Genomic DNA, 19,409 nt, shown 5'->3' with positions numbered 1-19,409 from the left:
TCTTGGCAAGCGTAGTTTATCAGTTTCTCTATGGACAAGTGTGGTCTCCCTTAGTCTCAATGGGCAAATGTGTTTTGCCTTATTCTCTATGGGCAAGTGTGTTTTGCCTGATTCTCTGCGGGCAATCATGCATTCCCTATGGGCAATCATGTATTGTCTATGGGCAATAGGTGTCATTATTTTTTGGGATTTTCTGTTGACAAGCATAGCTTCCCTTTTTCTCTATGGGCAATCATGAATTGTCTATAGGCAATCACTGTCCTTAGTGTTTGGGATTTTCTATTGGCAAGTGTAGTTTCCCTGTTTCTCTATGGGCAATCATGTATTCCTTATGGGCAATCATGCATTCCCTATGGGCAATCGCTGTCCTTAGTTTTTGGGATTTTCTATTGGCAAGTGTAGTTTCCCTGTTTCTCTATGGGCAATCATGCATTTCCTATGGGCAATCACTGTCCTATGTTTTTGTATGTCCCTGCATCTGCCCATTTCCAAATCAACACCAAGGTGTAAATCCCCCGACCCCGAATGGGACTGGCTGCACATTGCTCTTTATAACTGAAACAAAAAGGGCTAGAGAGTTGCTTTTAAAAAATAAATCTGGGAACAAGTACATTGTTGCAATAGGCAGGAGATATAAATATTTTAATTTTTTTAAAACTATGTTGATCTGGTACCAACTTTTTTTAAAGGCCTCAGTTAGTGGGTGGACGAAAGGCCTCCCCAGAGCATCAAGGCAAGGAAATTGCACATGAGCAGGAATTCAGTGTAAATGTAGACAAAAATAAAAGCCAGAATACTGAAGAATCCTGCGCATATGGGTGCCAGCCCAGAGCCCTCATTCCACCCCCTCCCCATTCAATGACAGCATCCTCATCCGTCCATGTTGAAGGAGGACGAGGCCTTGGCTTCGTCTTTGCCTCTTCTCTCTCCTTTGCTTTCCCCATCTTCAACTTCTTGCCAGGCTCCTTCCTTTACAACATTACAAAAAAAAACCCGGCATTTCCCCTTCCCCCAAAGTTTGGGTCCTGCTGCGGTCACCTCTCTCCTTGCAACTTTCTCTGCGCTTGCTCTGGTCTTTCTACGTCCCCCTCAAGCCACCTCCCTTCTATCCGGCTCTCCACCGCCAAAATCCCCCACCTCTCTTCATTCTGAACAAGGGACGTTTCTCCTTTGACCCCTCCATTAACTTCCTTTCTGCTCCCAGACGCCACAGAAACTCTTCAATCCTGCCCTTCCAACCCCTCTGCATCGGTCCATCAGAAAATAAAGCTGGGGGTCTTAGAACTCATCACCAGCCTCTGGATTTTGATAGGACTTGTAGAGCCCAAAATGAAGGGAATCAGAAGATCCTGGCCCAGATTAGGCCCAGAAATTCTGCTCTTTGCAATGGAATCAAAGGTTTAACCATGAGAAGCCAGGAAGGTGGGAAGCAGCACAGACAGGGAGGGTGGGAAATATCCCCTCCTTTACAAAACAAAGAGGGGTTAACTTCCCTCACCTATCGGAGCCTGTGTGGTATAGTGGTTCGAGGGTCTTAGAATCTATGAGGCCCGGGTTCCAATCCTTGCTTGTTGGCATTGGGCCAGTCACACACCCTCACCCTAACCTCTTTCTCGGGAATGTGGTTGTTGTGAGGATAAAATGGAAGGGAGGGGTGATATAAACTGCTGTGGGTCCACCTTTGGGAGAAAGGCAGCAGAGACAAGGTGAGTGGAATATATCGCCTCTTTTACAAAATTGGGGGGGGGGCGCAGTAAAGAAAGTCCCTGAAGGTTCAGAGCAAGTAATACGTTATGAGATCTCGGTTGTCAGTTTGGAGAAGAAAGGAGCAGTGGTGGCGTCAGGCAGGCAGGAGAAGAGAAGAAGGCCTGCCACCCTCACCCAGTCGTGCCACCACTACGTGAGCCTGGCAGGTAGGTGGGTGGAGTTGCAGCTGCCACCCCCCCCATTGTCCAACTCTGTGGGAGGCAGGGAGGAGGAAAGGGGACCACTTCTGCCCCTATGCCATGGCCCCCTAAACCAGGCAGGCGGAGGCAGCAGCACTGCAAGTGGGAGGGGGCAGGCAGGGGAGGGAGGGAAGGGGAGCCACCATATCCCCCCTCACCACTGAGTGAATCAGGCAGGTAAAGGTGGTGGTGCATTAGATTGGCAGGGTGGGTGTTCAGTGGCCAGCAGGCCAAGCAGGGGTGGGATGAGGCCCCGCTAAACCTCATTTAGTCCCTTTATCACCAGATCTTCCTGAATTGTAGATGACACATTAGTATGATTGTAAAGACTGAGTGCTTTGAAGTGCAGTGTGGTAGACTTGAACTGATGAGGCCTGGGTTCAAATCCCTACTCAGTATAGGGTTGCCTGCCTCCAGGTGAGCGCTGGAGATCTCCCAGAATTACAGATGCAGATGACGGAAATTGCCTCCCCTGGAGAGACTGGCTGCTTCAGAGGATGGACTCTATGGCATTATGCCCCCTCAGGTCCCTCTCCTGCACAAACCCCACCCTCCCCAGCTCTGCACCCAAAATCTCCAGGAATTTCCCAGGCCACAGCTGGCAACCCCAGCAATGAAGCTCAGTAACTCTTGGCCCAACTTCCCTCACAGGGTTGTGGTGAGAACAAAGTAGGAGCACCCAGTTTGTTGGAAACCCAATTAAAGGAGAGCGAGACATCCGTGTGGATGAAAAGGGTTTATCATGATTTGAAGAGAGACACAAAAAACAGGAAATAGAAACCATTAACCCAGCAGGACCCTGGCTATGCAAACCCCCCTCCTGAATTTCTTTCCAACTGGAGCACTGGGGGGGGGGGGCCTCAAGCCAATAAATGAAACCACCCTTGTGGTTGTCCGGCGGTCACAATATACCCTCCCCCCCCCCAATAAAAAATTCAAGGCAGCCCAGTTTTCAAGGTAACGTAACTTTATCATAAGAGCAACAACATCTTTGCAACCAGTGGTATAACTGAACCACAACTGCGATGCATGGAGCAGCCTTGACAGGGAGACGCAATTTCCTCACAGGTGCTGCTTCCCAGTGAAGCACAGAAAAGAGAAAGGCCAAAATATTAACTTAAACTTGTTATGGCCTCTTTCTTCCTCTCCGCGGTCTTTGGTTGTTCCTCTTGTGCTTGAGAGGAATGGAGGCCGGAGAAGAATGGCAGGGGGGTGGGGGGAACACGGACTATTCACAGCTCTCCTTGACAACAAGCCGGTTATTCTTTATGAACTGAAATGTGTCACAGTTGCTTTAAGAAATGAGATACAAATTTTAAAAAGGGAATGTTGGGAAAATGTCTCCATTTTTACTCCAGTCAGTTTTGGGGTTTTTTAGCCCGGAGAGGCCTCATTGATGCTCCTGGTGTGAAGAGAAGGGTCTTAAGGAGAGATTTTGAGTTGGGCTTTTCCCCACACCCGAAAGTAGGGCAGGAGGGTCTCTCCAGAGAAGGAGGCTCCAGAGAACTCGTGGATCAGGGATCCCCGATCAGCGTCGAAAAAGGCCACTCGGCCCCCAGCGTAGTTCAGGCAGACTCGGATCCTCTTGGGCTCCCCGGTCAGGGACAGGGGAAGGAATTGGCCTTTTAAGGCAGCCCAGTAGCAGCCCCCCCACTTCCCCACAGCCCAGATCCCTTTCTCAGGACTAAGGGTGATCCATCCCTTCCTCCTCACGGACTTTCTGGCCACCCCCACAGCCCATCCTTCCTCACTTCCCACAAGGACTTCCCAGAAATGGCTGCCTGCTGTGAATCCCTCACGGCCCAGAACAGTGTAACAGTTTTCAAATCTCTCAGGGTTGCTGGGCAGAGATTGAGCTTTTTCTCCCCATCTCACGCTCTTCCGATCCTCAGACAGGAAGAGTTGGGGATGGGCCGTGTCCGGATCCAGAGTCACATTTGCTGTTGGGGGGGAAATGAGGAGACAAGAAGAGAAGCGTTTTCAGCCGGGAGATTTCTCCCCCTCTGCCCTGTTCTGCGTCCTCCTCCTGCTCCCACCTCTTCATAACCCTCTCCTGGATTTCACAGACTCTCTCCTGCCTCCTCCTGACCTGCTAAAAGGCAGATCAATCTTTCTTGGGTTGCCAACTTCCAGGTAGTAGCTGGAGATTTCCTGCTATTACAACTGATCCCCAGCAGATAGAGATCAGTTCCCCTGGAGAAAATGGCAGCTTCGGCAATTGGACTCTATGGCACTGAAGCCCCTCCCCAAACCCCGCCCTCCTCACACCACGCCCCCAAAACCTCCCATAATTGGCAAAGAGGGACCTGGCAATCCTAAGTCTTCCTGTGTGCTTCAGGAAAAGGCAGGTAAAATCCACAATAAACACCCACAGTAACCCAACCCATTTCTTCCCAAATCCTGTCCCAAGCAGAGAGCCTCGAGAGAGAAGAGAATCATGGATATTTCAGTCACAGGATTCCCCGCCCCCTAAGAAATCATGAGTATTTACATACAAACCCAAATCACATGAAAAATGAGCAGAGGCACAGAATGGGTTGAACACATCTCAAAACAGGGAATACCACTGAATTTGGCTTTAATTGACCCTGAACACAACACAGAGACTGGAAGGGGGTTCCCATTGCTTTCAGCTTGCCAGGGAGATGCGTTTCTCAATTGGCATTTGGGACACTTTTGGATGGACTTGGGGTGGTTTCTATATTCCAGTGAAAGAACAAAGATTGGACTGAATGCAGCTTCTCAGGGAATCTGCTGTAAGGTAACGTTACGTCAGCAATAAAGTGGAGCTGATGTCCTGCCTGCACTCCTCAGAGGATGCCTGCGAGATCAGACCCTCACTTCACAGCCTGCACAATCTGCCTTTCACTCTTCTGTATTTTTAAAGGTTGCAACAGCCAGCCTGATGAAGACCTCTGCTGTGCTTGAAAGCTTACACAACGTTTTGTGCCAATTTAATTAATAAATAATGAAGGTATTTTATTGATTTTGCTCTTGTTTTGAGATTTTGCATGGACCACTACAGCTGTACAAGTTTTTCCTGGATCCCAAGAATGATATTTCTACCCAACCCAGCAGCACCCGCCCCACTCCATCTCATTCTAGCGATGCCTTTCCCTGTATATTGTCACAACAGAAAGGCCTAGAGCAGTGGTTCCCAACCTTTTTTTGACCAGGGACCACTAGGATTTTTTGTTCGGTGCAGGGACCCCAAGGTTCAAAATAAAAATTCTGAGAATTTGAAAATAAACTTTAATCATAACTGTTAGTTAAACATTAAATTTAGAATAATATTTGAATATATATATTTTATAATAGAGAACTTTTAATTGAAAATATTAATTTATTATGGGTTTATAACTTTGTTTCGTGGACCTTAATTTAGTTCTCGGGGACCCCTGGGGGTCCACGGACCCCTGGTTGGGAACCAGTGGCCTAGAGACTTACTTTTTAATGAAGTCTGGGAATTCAGAGAACCAGGTATGCATATTGGTGAAACATATCTATGTAATGATAATACAATTGCCTATTTTTAAAAAACTGAAAATCCCCCCAGAGCTGAGGCAAGGTAATGATCACCACAAGGAAAGGGTCAGGAAAATATTGTCGAAGGCTTTCACGGTCAGAGTTCATTGGTTCTTGTAGGTTATCCGGGCTGTGTGACCGTGGTCTTGGTATTTTCTTTCCTGACGTTTCGCCAGCAGCTGTGGTGGGCATCTTCAGAGGAGTAACAATGAAGGACAGTGTCTCTCAGTGTCAAGTGTGTAGGAAGAGTAATATATAGTCAGAAGGGGGTTGGGTTTGAGCTGAGTTATTGTCCTGAGTTATTATTATTTGAGCTGAGTTATTGTCCCCTGAGTTATTATAAAGTTATAATACTTTACAGTTATTGTCCTCTGAGTTATTATTATTTGAGCTGAGTTATTGTCCCGAGTTATTATAAAGTTATAATACTTTACAGGACAATAACTCAGCTCAAACCCAACCCCCTTCTGACTATATATTACTCTTCCTACACACTCAACACTGAGAGACACTGTCCTTCAGTGTTACTCCTCTGAAGACGCCTGCCACAGCTGCTGGCGAAACGTCAGGAAAGAAAATGCCAAGACCACGGTCACACAGCCCGGATAACCTACAAGGTCAGGAAAATGGCTGCCATAGTTGGGGAAATCTGAATTTTCCCACCCACATAGCAGCCATCCAAGCTTTCCTGCAAACCAGGTTTAAGAAAGATAGGAGAAAACCTGGTAAACCCCAGCAGGTGCACAAATGTGTTGAGGAAGCTGGGGGGGAAACCACTGCAAAAACTAAGCCCTCTTGTGGTGTCCTCGGTGGCAATTTGAAAAGAGCTGCCCTTCTGCACTAGAGTTACCATCACAGAGTTATCATACTTCAAGCATGACCTACCCTGGGCTGGAAAAACAGATATCGCAACAGCCACCTTTGGCAGAAGAATACAAAGACTTTTTGCAGAGCCTTGAAAATGCTACTCTGATACTTGCAAATTTGGCAGCACCAAAGGGTAATTTTTTTTTTAAACAGAGGTAACTTTTCAATGAGGCAGAACTGGTTTGAAAGAAACTTTGCTGCCCTGAACACACACATAGATCTAATATCCAGGAGTTCTGCAAATTTACTGAAAGCTGTGGTAAAGGATTGATATGTTGCGATATACCATCAATGCTGTTTGAAAACGTATTCATTTAAATCAGCCAACAACTGACCCTACGAAGAAGGGAGCAAAACAGAGCTAAGCCAGCATCCGACCTGGAAATATCTGCCTTTCGTCTGTCTGAATTCACTCTAAAATACACTCAGGAGACGGCCTCCTTTTGCCCAGAAGTGTGCATCCAAGTGACAGACGGGGAGGCGGAAGTGCTAAAGAGGAGGCTTGTGAGTGACAGGCACGTAGTTCCCCTTCTTCTCCCAAACATCAAACACAAATTATGTGTGAACAACTGGAAAATGGCACCAGGGCAGGCTGGACGTCTGCCTTTATATACTGCCATTCCACAAAGGCAGCTTTTTAAAAAAAAACTGTGGATCAAATACACAATTTATAGCACCTTGAAGCTGAGGGAAACCCGGAAAGCAGGTAGGAAATCCACTGAGAGAAATGGGATTCCCGACCTGGTCTGGGCCTCTCATGGGGAGGATTCTGAAAGGCCCTCAAGGGCTGATGCCCAGAAACCCTTCTCCCATCATTTCAGTATGGCGGCAGGTAGGTGAAAGGAGGCAGTTCATCCCCTCAGAGTTCACCTTTCATCCTCACCCTGACAGACCTCCTCCTCAGAACAAAAAGGAACTGGTTGAGGCAGGGAGAGAGGTTGAGGAACAAACCAAGAACATCCAGTAATGTTATCTCTGGAAAATCACTAAGCAGAACACAAATTGTAAGGTGAAGCTTTTGAGTTAAGAAATAACTGAACGGTGCATGAAGAAAGATTTACCTTTCTGCAGGTCAAGTCCAGAATTCAGAGTTTCTGAGGAAGCAAAAGAAACGAAAGTGAGCAGCAGATCCTTGTGCCTATCACCAATCATGTGACAAAAACCTCAGTAAATAATATGGTCTCTTTTTCTCTCCGGGAGGGAAGATGTCATGGTATAGCCCCGACTCATCAGATCTTGAAATATTGGAAGGGGTGGTACTTGGACGGGAGACCAAAGAAGATTCTGCAGATTAAGGAAACGGCAAAGAAATCTCTGCTTCTCACTTGCCTTGAAAACCTCTTTCTGGAGTTGCCATAAGTTGTTCGTGACTTGATGGCACATGCGTACATATTTCTTCTGAGTTTTGGCTGAAAGGTTAAGTAACACCTACTTCTGGGTGGAAATTTCCAAATGTTATTTATGTGGAAATATTCACATTTATTTCTACTAGTCACTTTGAGTGACTGGAGATTCACTTCATAGAAAGTATGCTAAGGCCTGCGGCCCAAGGGTCTACTTAGGATCCTTCCAAAGAGTGCTAGAACAGTGCCATCCTAAGCAGAATTATGTCCTTCTAAACCCACTGATTTCTATGGGCACTATCTGAGCCTTGAGACCACTCTGTGGGCTCAGCTACGTCATGCTCAAGTTTTGATAGGTCCAATTTAGCCATAGAAATGCTGCAATGAGAATGGGGGTAGGTGTTCCTGAAAGGGATTGGATGGGGGGGTTGCCATTAAATGAGGATGCCTTAAGGGACAGTTTCCTCCCCTTCCCTTTCATTTTAGGTTCCACCACTGCCTCCCAGTCTGCCAGTCCACAGACACAAATAACTAGAGAGCAGTGAACTACCTAATTGGTATGCACACTCCTCATATTCCTGGGTCTGCTAATGATATAAGGCAGGGGTCCCCAGCAAGGCGGCCACCAATCCCTTTATTGGTGTCCATCAAGTATTTAATGAAGAGGCCAGAGCGAGGTGGAACTTTTGCCAAGCAAGGCTTCTGACTGGCTGAACAGCTTTATAAAAATGTTGCTTTCAAGCTTCTGCCACCAAAAGCAGAAGGATTTTCCCTGTGTGACTGAAGGTTAAGATGCAGCATCCATTTTGTGGCTGGCTCCACTTCCAGTGGAAGCTAGTTTGTGGCTGCGTCTGAATTCCAAAGGGGGCCATGGGCTCAAAAAGGTTGGGGACCTCAATATAAGCAGCCTAAAAGACATCTGGTCCAAGCTAATGCAGAGTCTGAAATCCCTGCAGTGTTTCTTCATTACCTTTGAATTGATTCTTGATGCCCTCCAAAAAGAGATTTAGATCGGAGAAGTCCAAGATGCACCCCTTCTGTGCAAGAAGAAAAGCCACTGGATCCTCAAACACCTCTTTTTCTTCATACCTTGAGAAAAATCATGTCAAGGTACCATCCATCTAATTCTCAATCCCGCCACGCCCCAGGCAGATCGGAGAAACAGAGGAAGGAATTGGCAGAAGGCCGAGAGACAGAGGCTGAGGCTGAATGCAGAGCAAGATGGGAGGTTCTTCAGAGAGCAACGTCCACCTCACTGTAGCTCCTGAGACCCCAAAGCCACACAGGGAATCATTAAAAAATGAAACAAAGGCCGTTTGGGCTCAGAAAACCACCACAGGGGGAGGAAGGGCTCCTGTAACCCCACCAGCCATTTTCCCATGCAGAAACTGTGCTGGGGGGAAAGTAACTCCCCTCCCCAGGGTTGTCTGGACACGAAAAATGGCTGGGGGGAGGCAGGAGCCCTTCCTCCCCTGCAGAGGCATTTCAAGGCCCTACAGGCTCTGCTTTATTACCAAAAGTTCTTGAGTGGCTGAGGGGAACCCAGACCCAACTCTGAAAAAAGCAAACACCAAGTTTCGCCTTCAAAATACCAACCCCACACCCCCTGCCCAGATCTGCCTTGCAAATGTCTAGCAGAAAAAAAAGAAAGCTGGGTGGTTGGAGTTCTGGACTTTAGAGTTAAGGGAGGGGCTGCAGCTCAGTGGTAGAGCATCTGCTTGGCATGCAGAAGGTCCTGGGTTCAATCCCTGGCATCTCCAGGTCAAAGGATCAGGTAGGAGGTGGCGTGACAGACCTCTACCAGAGACCCTGGAGAGCCACTGCTGCTCTGAGTAGACAATACGAACTCTGACAGACCAATGGTCTGATTCAATGTACGGCAGCTTCTTGTGTCCGGTGACTAGGATTGTAGGACCCTGGTTCAATCCCACATGCAGCTATATAGCTCCCTGGGTGAACTTAGACCAGTCCCTCTTTCTCTCAGATAGGGATGTTATGAGGATAAAATAGAGGGCAGAATTAGGTTCAGTGCCTTCATGTCTTTTTATCCCTCTTCCATAATACCAGAACTCAGGGGCACTGAATGAAGTTGAGAATTCACTGTAGATTGAGGTAGTGATGGCCATGAACAGAGAAAGCTTTAAAAGGGGACTAGGCAGATTCATGGAGCAGGGGTCCATCAGCAGCTAGAAGACCTGGTGACCATAGCCAGGGGCAGCCAACCTCTGAATAACACTGCTAGGAGGCATCAGCAGGGGAGGGCCTCAACCTCTACGCCTTGTTTGTTGGCCAGGTAGGGGCAACCCTTGGCCACTGTGTGAAACAGGATGCTGGACCAAGCTGACCACTGGTCTCATCCACCTGGCTCTACTTATGTTCCCAAGAGTGAGGCTGAGAGACGGTGGAAGGAAACAGGTCACATGACATCACCATATGGAAGTGTCCTTCCTTTTGTTTCTTTTAATCATTTGCCCCTGGTGGGAGTAGGGTTGCCAGGTTCCTCCTTGCCACAGGCAGGAGGTTTTGGGGGTGGAGCCTGAGGAGGATGGGGTTTGGGGAGGGGAGGGACTTCAATGCCATAGAGTCCAATTGCCAAAGCAGCCATTTTCTCCAGGGGAACTGATCTCTATTGGCTGGAGAACAGTTGTAATAGCAGGAGATCATCAGCTAGTACCTGAAGGTTGGCAACCCTAGGTGGGAGGCGTGGAAACTTCAACCCCAATAATGTTACTTCTTCCTCTGAAACTACCTGGGGAGACTTAAAGAAGAGGTGCAAATTTTCTGACCACCAGCTGTGTGTTCCCCATCATGGGTTGCTCAGCATAACAAATGCTTTATTTCAGAAGCCCTGTTGTTACCACATGGCAGCCAGTGTGGAAACAGCCAGGAAGTAATCTGAGTAGGAGCAGCACATTTAAGTGCTAGGTGGATTCAGGAACACTGATGGAAACATGGCACACACCAGCTCATGGTTCCTCATGTGTAGCCTCACCCTACCCTCCTTAACAAACGAGCACATCGAATTGGGTTGGGTGGTCATATCCCTGTTCACCTCTAAAATGCCCATAGTCAGTCCCGATGCCAACCAAGGCATTATTTCGGCCAAATAAAGTTTCCATTTTATGGAACTGCCATTTTATGGAACGAATGTAGCTGAGGAGACTCAAACCCTGTATTTCCTGGGGTAGTTTTTTAAATGTTGCTTTCAAAACAGCTGCTGCCACAACAAAAAGATCTTCTCTGTGTGAAGAGAAGCTGCAACATTTTGTGGCTGGCTCTGCCTCCTACAGCACCCATTTTGTGCCAGCCATTCTGTGACTGCGCCCACCACACCAGGGCAGAATTCCAAAGATGCCTGCAGCCTCAAAAAGGTTGGGGACCCCTCTTCTAGAGATTTTCCAGCTAGGTGTCAAAACAGACCCCCCCCCCAATACTACTTCATGATTTCCTGTTGATGAGGCTCTGTGTTTAAGCTGTTTGCCACTGACAGATGGATGGGGATCCATGATCCCAATTACAACCGACTTGTCCCTCAGCCACCATCCTGAAGGACCTTCACAGTGTACCCACACCCTTCCCAGCATAAAGAAGGTTCTTGAGAAAGATCCACTTACCTCTGCAAGGTACTTCTGGCATCCTAAAAAAAAATGGCAGAGAAAGAGAAAGAAGGGAGACCTCAATGGTTACTAAAAGGCCACACCAGGAAGACCCCTCAGACCCTGGAAAATTCTGCACTCTGGCCCTTCTCTAGTGTCCAGCTAGCAGACTCCACTCAAAGCCTGGGGTGCATCTCCATAAAGTGGGAGAAAACCTTTGTGAGGTTAACATTAGCAGACAAAGTGGAGACATTTCAGAGGAGAGTTGGTGATCTCCTTTGGTGATTCAACAGCGGCTACTTTCACAAAAGGGATTTTCCTCACATGGGAAGGCAGGAAGCCCTCCAAGTAGCTCCCGTGGCCATTTATGGATGCAGAGGCATGCCCAGCAACATTCCTTGCATCACTGTGTCACTGTTATTTCCCTTCTTGCCACTGGAGAGCATTTCCCAGGATTAAAAAAATGCTAGATTACAGAAGAATTGAAACAACATGGTGGACCCCTGCTTTAATTTTTGTGTAAATAAAGTCCTTGTTGCAGAGTTATAATTGGAAATGTGCAGCCTGCACTTTATTGCTTTTAAATTAAAAGCCAAATATTAGTGCAACATATCATTATAATGCTACAACACTAGAACAATCTAGCCATGGCCCTTTTCTTTAAAGCTTGAGAAAAGCCCTCTGATGGGGGCGGGGGATGCTGGGCCCACAGGGGCTGAGAGGAGAAGAGCCAAACTCTGTCACCTTTCAGCCCTTTAAAGGGCTTTCCCCCTTTTCCTTGCAGCATTGTAATATGGCTCAGCAGGGAAAGGTGGGGTCTGGGCACAAATGCCATTGCAACTGCACATAAGTGACAGGTTGGCAGCAGCAGCTAGCACAGCAGTGCCACTAACGGGTGTGTGGATGCTACTCCCCTACCACTGGTTGCTGCCGTTGTGTGTGTGCATTCATTTTTGTGCACCAAACTGCACGCAACAAGTATGAGCTACGTTCACCTCAATATACACATCCTCCTTTTAAATCTGGCTGTGAAAATCTCGCCTATGACCCTCGTTCCTGGTGGTCGGGAAAGAGCTACCTGGTGTGACTTGAATGTCGTTCCCCAGACTGTTGATTGACACACAAACACACTTCTGCTTCTGAGATGGAAGCCACGTGGCCTCAGTCTATCAGGGAGGGTAAGAGGGGAAAGCAGCCCATGCACAGAGATGAAAACTTGCTAGCAACACAAACTGGGCTCATTTGCTTTCTGCCCAAGCGAAGGAGGCACAGAAAGGGTTTGGGGCAGCCTTCTCCCAAAGGGGAGCCTGGGCTGTTCCTGCCACACTCTTACCTGCAGGAGTTCACTGGCTGGCTGCTGACATTTCTCCTCCATCTCCCAGATGAGGCTGTCCAGAGAGGAGAGTTTTTCAGAGAGTTCAGTCAGGTGCTGATCCCTGTTTCTTGCCACCTCCTTCTCCACCTCTTCCATCCGGGCCAGCAGAAGTTTCTCTTGCTCCTCCAGAAATGAGTATAGTTGCCTGAACTTGGCTGCCGTCTCTTGCTTCTCTCCTGTAGCTTGCTTCTGGAATGGAAAGAGAAGGAAATCAGGTCAGGTCTTTGCAGTGAGAAGAGGCTCTTCAGAGGACTCCTGTCGAAAGGGCACTTAGGCCTTTCACAGTGATCACATCAGCATTTGGCTGGGAAAAGGAAATAATTCCATGAACCCATCCTGAGGGCCAAAGTACATCTCACTCCAACTCCTGGAGAGGTTCTTTCAGCCACAGAGGACGATGTCTGCAGCAGAAGACCCAGAGAATAGAAGGGGCTTCTTGAGTCCATTTGTTTCCCCAACAAAACACCCTCCATATGCTGACACCCCCCCCCCACTTCACAACAGGCGAAAGGTATGATGTTTGAGTAAAAATATCACTGCGGAGAAAAGATCTAAGAAGTTCCTTCCCCTCATTTGGTCTCCCTGGCTGCATTCTGGGAAAGAAAAAAATTCATTGGGGAAAAGATCGACACGCCACTGAGTATCTCAAGCACTTCTCCCCCTTCCGCCTTAGAATCAGCAATGGCTGAACAACCCTTGGCCCAGTTCAGGATCAGTGGAGTATCTATCAGCATTTCTACCCAGCATTTCTCGGGGTGGGTGGGTGGGACACACCCTCGTCTCTTTTCAGGGACTTCTTCTGGCTTGCAGTGTTGGTGCAGGCACACAAATGGGGAATTGACACATACGTTCATCTACTCAGAATTTATCCCACAGCACAGAGCACATTGGAAAGTCAGCTGATTCAAGAACAAAAACACTTAAGAAAAAAGGGGGTTCTAGATCTAGGTGAACAACCAGGGCAGCCCATTCTTGCGGCACCAGGAGGGCAGTTCTGCAGCATCCTTAGCCCCACTGCCTGGGTATAACTCTGCTTAGCATTGCAATGTTAAGTCTATCTTTGGGGGCTCCTGGTCTGCTTGAATACTGACCATCTGGGCACTGAATTTCCAAACTGGAAAGGGGGGGTTGCCTCGAGGGGTTGACTTTTCTGCTATTTGTACTCCATTCTCCCCCCACCCACCCATACTAGTCCTAGAACTGTTTACTTCAAAGCCATAGTGACACTTACGAGCAAGTCTTGGCTTTCCTTCACTACATCTGCTTTACACGCCACAATTCTTTCCCTCTCCTTCTTCAGCATCTCCAGACGGTTGCAGAACTGATCCTGGGGGAGGAGAGACCCGAAACTGAGACTGGTTCCTTTTTTAGAAGTTTATTATAAAACATAAGAGATGCATAACTGTTATTAAGGGCCAAACTAGATATAACTGCCCTACGTGGCACCCCATTCGCCTCTGATACCCACCAAGAATGCGAAGACATTCATAGTGCCAATTCTGCTACCCACCCATTCCACCCTTGAGCCCACCACAGGAGGGTTTTTTGCATTGAAAATTATTCAATCCCTGGCTTCTCCAGTTGAAGTGAATGGGTAGCAGTTGATGCGAAAGACCTCCACCTGGAGAAGAGCCAATGGCAGTCAGTGTGGACCTGGACACTCCGGACCGGACTCCGGACCGGACTCAGAACAAGGCAGCTTCATGTGTACCTCTCCCGCCCCCAAAAGCTCTTATGATTTAAACTGCTGCCTCACAGCTACTGTGTGCAAGTGGGAGAAACAGACAGGTACCAAATCTGCTCACATTCCCCCTGCCCCCAGGCGAACAGCAACTCAAGGATAGTCATTGAAGTTGAGAAAGCTGTGCGTGTGTGGGGGGGGGTTAAAACTGAGAGTCAGGCAGCTGCCCCCTTGCAGCTCAACTGTATATCACTATATTCTGTTAACATTCCAGTAATATACCCAGTAGTGACATAAATGGCAAAAAGCTCTTGGGAGGTATGTGCATGTGGGGGGGTGCTCCTAGGTCAGGGGTGGGGAACGTCAGGCCTGGGGGCCATTTAAGGCCCACGAAATCATTTGGTCTGGCCAGATCTCTAGCTCAGAAGGATCTAAGACTGGTGATCTGCCCCCTCCCATGGACAGGAATAGCCTCTATTCAAGGCAGATGTGAGTTTGTTTTGCCGAGAAAAGGAACTTTCCCCCCCACCCTTGCAGAAGAGTCATTAGCTTTGGAGCTGCTAGGAACGCCCAAGAAACTGTGTTTCTCACCCGGGCCATGGAGAAACATATTCTCTCTGTACTACAAGAGGGCTGGGGGCAGAAGTGGCAACAATGGAGGGGTTAAAAGGGGCATGGCCAGAATGTGCACGGGGGAATTTCTTAGCCAGTATGTCCTCAATCATTTCATCCCTGCAGGCAGAGGTAGCAGGAGCTGGCTGTAGAATCCAGCCCCAACCATGCAGAGCAGGAGCAACTCCGGCATGCGGTTGGATGGCTACACCTGGCTGGTGCAACAGACCATCCTGTGCCACCAGGTGGGCGAGTGCACCACTGGTTGGATGCCTGCCTGCTTGCCCGCACCAGGGGGGGGGTCATCTGGGGCAGCTGCCTGCTTGGGGCTTGGTCGGCTAATTTTCAAGTTGATAATTTTGTATGGCCCGCGAATGATGTTATAAATATCGAAATGGCCCTTGGGGGGAAAAAGGTTCCCCACCCCTGAGCTAGGTGGAAGGGGACTGGATTGGGGATGGTGGAGGAAATGTGTACCTTCCATTCTACGCTTTCCCAAACCCTCTTTGGGTATGTTCTTCCAAGAAAGAGAATACCAATGCAGGGAAAGCTCGTGTGGAAGCAATCACAGCTGTGGGAAAGGGAGGATTCCTGGTAGTGCCATGGTGCAGTGGAAGGGCCATAGCTCAGTGGCCCTCAGAGTATCTGCTTGGGAAGCAGAAAATCCTTAGTTCAATCCCCGGCTTGAAATGAATGGGTAGCAGTTGAGGCGAAAGACCTCTCTACCTGGAGAAGAGCTGCTGCCAGTCAGAGGGGACCTGCACAGACCAAGGGTCTGACTCTGAATAAGGCAGCTTCATGCGTCGCTCTCCTGCCCCCCAAAAGGTCTTCTTCTGATTTAAACTGCTGCCTCACAGCTACTACCTGCAAGTAGGGGACACAGACAGATACCAAATCTGCACACATTCCCCCCCGCCCAGGCAAACAGCAACTCAAGGACAGTCATTGAAGTTGAGAAAGCCGTGTGTGTGTGTGTGTGTGTGTGTGTGTGTGTGTGTGTTTAAAACTGAGAGTCAGGCAGCTGCCCCCTTGTAGCTCAACTGTACAATGGGCTGCCCAGACGTCAACACAGCCAGACAGGAAGTCAGTCAATCTCCCCACTTTAGCCTTAGCAGGGGCAAGGAGGTAATGATCTTGGGAGCCACTAAACCAGGAAGGAGGCAGCAAAGAGGTGTTTTCACTCCCCAATTTGGGCCCAGAAGCTGAGGCAGAAACTGGAGACCGTTCCCCACAAAGAGACCAAAGAGAAGGGAAGGATCCACGGCTCTTCCCCACCAACCTCCACCATGTAGATTTCCTACCTTGTACTCTTGGGAGGCCTCCTCAAGAGGAAGGGTTTCATGATTTCTGTGCTCCTTGGATCGGTCACAGACCACACAGATGAGAGCTTTGTCGTCCTTGCAGAAGAGCTTCAGCGGCTCCTGGTGCTTCTGGCAAACTCTCTCTCTTCTACCAACCACGACTGCCTGATACCAAAAACAAGGAAATGGGATTTATATGAGCCTGAGAGTGGGGATGGACCCCACTGAAAGGCAATAGATAAATGACCCCCTGCGTCAGCTGCAGTCCTGGGGCACAGAGGCTCCCGGATCCTCTCTAGCACCAAAAATACTGGGGTGGGGCGGTGGGGCTGGTGTCCATGAGGGAGATCCAACCTTCCATCCCCTGAGTACACAGCTCCCGAAGCCAGCCCATGGATAGAAGAGGGCACCAGACAGAGAGGCTCCTCCAAGCCAGAAATGCTCTGGTCAGGGCCATGGTGAACAGGTCAGATAGGCACCCTGGCTGCACGGTGTCCGCCTGGTGGAGAGGGTGCCTGAGGCATCTAACAATGAGCGTGGTGATGATGTAAGTCAGGGGTCACTTGCTTATGAGGGGAGGCCTGCCCAGACGGTTCCTGACACCATGGAGCTGTGGGTGACACTTCTGAGACAACACCATTGGGCCAGCATCATGGAAGGAACCTCAGGTGTTCCTTCCTTCAAGCCTGCCTTCCATCATTCCTTCGCCTATTGTCTATGGGCAAGTGCGATTTCCTTCATTTCTTCATCCCCTATTGGCAAGCGTAGTGTCATTGTTCCCAGTTGGCAAGTGTGGTCTCACTGTTCCTTATTGGCAAGAGTGGTGTCATTATTTCCTACTGGCAAGTGTAGTCTCACTGTTCCCTTTTCATTGTAGAGATATAAGGGGAAAACATATTTGCAACAAAAGTAGCTAGACACTTTTTAAAAAAAAGGAAAGATGCATGTTCTGGGGGAATTTTGGCCTGGAAAGGGTTAATAAACTCTTTCTCCGTTTTGAATCTCTAAAATATTGTTCTAGAGTGTCTTGAAAGCAGCCACTGGTTTTTTTTTTTTTTTTTTTTTTGTGGTACTATTATTTGTTTAATGCCTGTTCTGGGCTGCTCTGGCCTTTACCCTGTCCCACAAAGGATGGTCTCCTAGTGGGATGGGGTGAGGAAGAGAAGGAGCGGCAGCCAGGCCCTCCTTTCCATTATGACGGAAAACCCCCTCCTCAAGCGCCTTTTTTGATCCGTTTATTACTAGCAGCTGCTTTGCGAGCCCATTTGTGGCTGGGGGAAATAATATAATATCATATATTCATATTTTATATCAATAGTAACAAGCCAGCAAGCAGGAACGACCACAAGCTTGAGAGAGCTTTGGCCAAAAGGAAATGTTAAGCCACACACAAGGATGCAAGAAAGTCTCCTCCACCCTCTTTTCTTGCAAAGCCTCCTCCAGAGGAATCACCTGGTGGTCTTGGTGCTCCTCGGATCTGCTGCAGACCACGCAGAGGGGGGCTTCGTCTTCCACGCAGAAAAACTTCAGGGGCTCCTGGTGCTTCTCGCAGACGCCCCCCTCGCCTTCTGCCCCCTTTCCCTCTTGCAGACTGAGTTTCTGGATTATTTCCACAAAGTTTGCCAGCTGCTGGTTGGGCCGGAGGTTCCTCTTCCGAGCTCGCCCTCTGCATTGAGGGCAGGAAGCCTCGGCCCCCGGCGCCCCCCAGCTGCGGGTCAGGCAGGCGCGGCAGAAATTGTGGCCGCACTCAACGATCATGACGGGATCCCTGAAATAGTCGAGGCAGATGGAGCAAGAGGCTTCCTCGCAGAGCTCCTGGACGGCACCTCCAGCCGCCATGGCTGCTTCGAGGAAGGGAAGGGAGAGTAGTCCGTTTCGTTTTCACGCTTTCCAAAGCAGCGACGGGGCGTTCCCCTTCCTGCAAACGAGGGACTCTCATATGTGGCATCAACGGCCTGACGATAGAGCTGGGCTTACCTGCAAAAAGAAAAGCACAAAACCCTCTAGAGCACTGGTTCCCAACCAGGGGTCCGTGGACCCCCAGGGGTCCGCGAGAACTAAATTAAGGTCTGCGAAACAAAGTTATAAACTCATAATAAATTAATATTTTCAATTAAAAGTTCTCTATTATAAAATATATATATTCAAATATAATTCTAAGTTTAATGTTTAACTAACAGTTATGATTAAAGTTTATTTTCAAATTCCCGGAATTTTTATTTTGAACCTTGGGGTCCCTGCACCGAACAAAAAAGTCCTAGTGGTCCCTAGTCAAAAAAAGGTTGGGAACCACTGCTCTAGAGAAAGGGCCTGGGACGGAAGGCAAACCTTGGTAGCGTCTCCTTTGGCCTCGTATTTGCAAGCGCCCGCCTCCAATGGAAGGAATCCCAGGGGGTTGAAAAATCCCAAGGTTTTGAAATGGGATGTTCCTAGCGCCGGAGAGAGATGCTTCCCGGGTCTGGGGCAGAGATCAGCGCTCACTCCCTAGCCTGGGAAGGGATGTACTGGAACGAATGACATAGTATTGCCCAAGGGGACCAAAGGGAGATACTGGCATGCCCACTGGCTACAATGGGGGCCTGGAATGACAATTGCCTTGCATTGGCTCATTGGAATATAAGACAGCAGGCAGAAGTTGCAATGAAAATGCAAAATTGGTTTTGAAGGAAGGTCTTTAGTCCGTGCGACACTGCTCTAGGAGTGGAATGACAGCCCTCCAAGTGGAATGACAGCCCCTGGGAGTAGGATAAGTGCTCAGAGACTAGAATGAGGCCCAGGGATGCCAGCCTCCAGATGGGGCCTGGGGATCTCCCTGAATTACTGCTCATCTCAAGACTACAGAGATCAGTTTCCCTGGAGAAAATGGATGCTTTGAAGGGTGCACTCTATGGCATTGTACCCCCACAGAGGTCCCTGTCCTCCCCAGGCTCCATCCCCAAATCTCCAGAGGTTTTCCAGCCTGGGGCTGACAACCCATCCCCCACCTCCGCCAGTATCCTGGGTCCCCACAGGGGAATGACAGCCCCTGGAAGCAGAAGACATGGTTTGGACCTGGAATGACTGCCCCTGGGAGTAGTGTTGACAGAGTAGAATGACAGACCCTAAATAGAAATGGAGGGTTCTACTATCAAAACCCACCTCCCCCCAACCGCAGAAGAGTATC

At 48.7% G+C, this 19,409-nt stretch overlaps 1 protein-coding gene across 1 annotated transcript; it reads right to left on the bottom strand.

Annotated features, from left to right (window-relative positions):
- Positions 1-3,368: 3,368 nt before the first annotated feature.
- LOC130493051 (E3 ubiquitin-protein ligase TRIM7-like) lies at positions 3,369-18,085 on the bottom strand. Its single transcript, XM_056866829.1, has 8 exons — positions 17,699-18,085; positions 16,247-16,411; positions 13,884-13,979; positions 12,611-12,841; positions 11,296-11,318; positions 8,652-8,770; positions 7,400-7,432; positions 3,369-3,886 (listed from the first exon to the last, which is right to left on the bottom strand). Exons 1-8 carry the CDS (start codon positions 18,083-18,085, stop codon positions 3,369-3,371), a joined length of 1,572 nt encoding a protein of 523 aa, XP_056722807.1.
- Between the last annotated feature and the right edge of the window lie 1,324 nt (positions 18,086-19,409).

This window comes from Euleptes europaea, unplaced genomic scaffold (assembly GCF_029931775.1).
Source record: "Euleptes europaea isolate rEulEur1 unplaced genomic scaffold, rEulEur1.hap1 H_7, whole genome shotgun sequence".
Classification (NCBI taxonomy): Eukaryota; Metazoa; Chordata; class Lepidosauria; order Squamata; family Sphaerodactylidae; genus Euleptes; species Euleptes europaea.
Note: the sequence above shows the minus strand (reverse complement) of the source record. Positions and strands in the feature narration are given on the sequence as shown.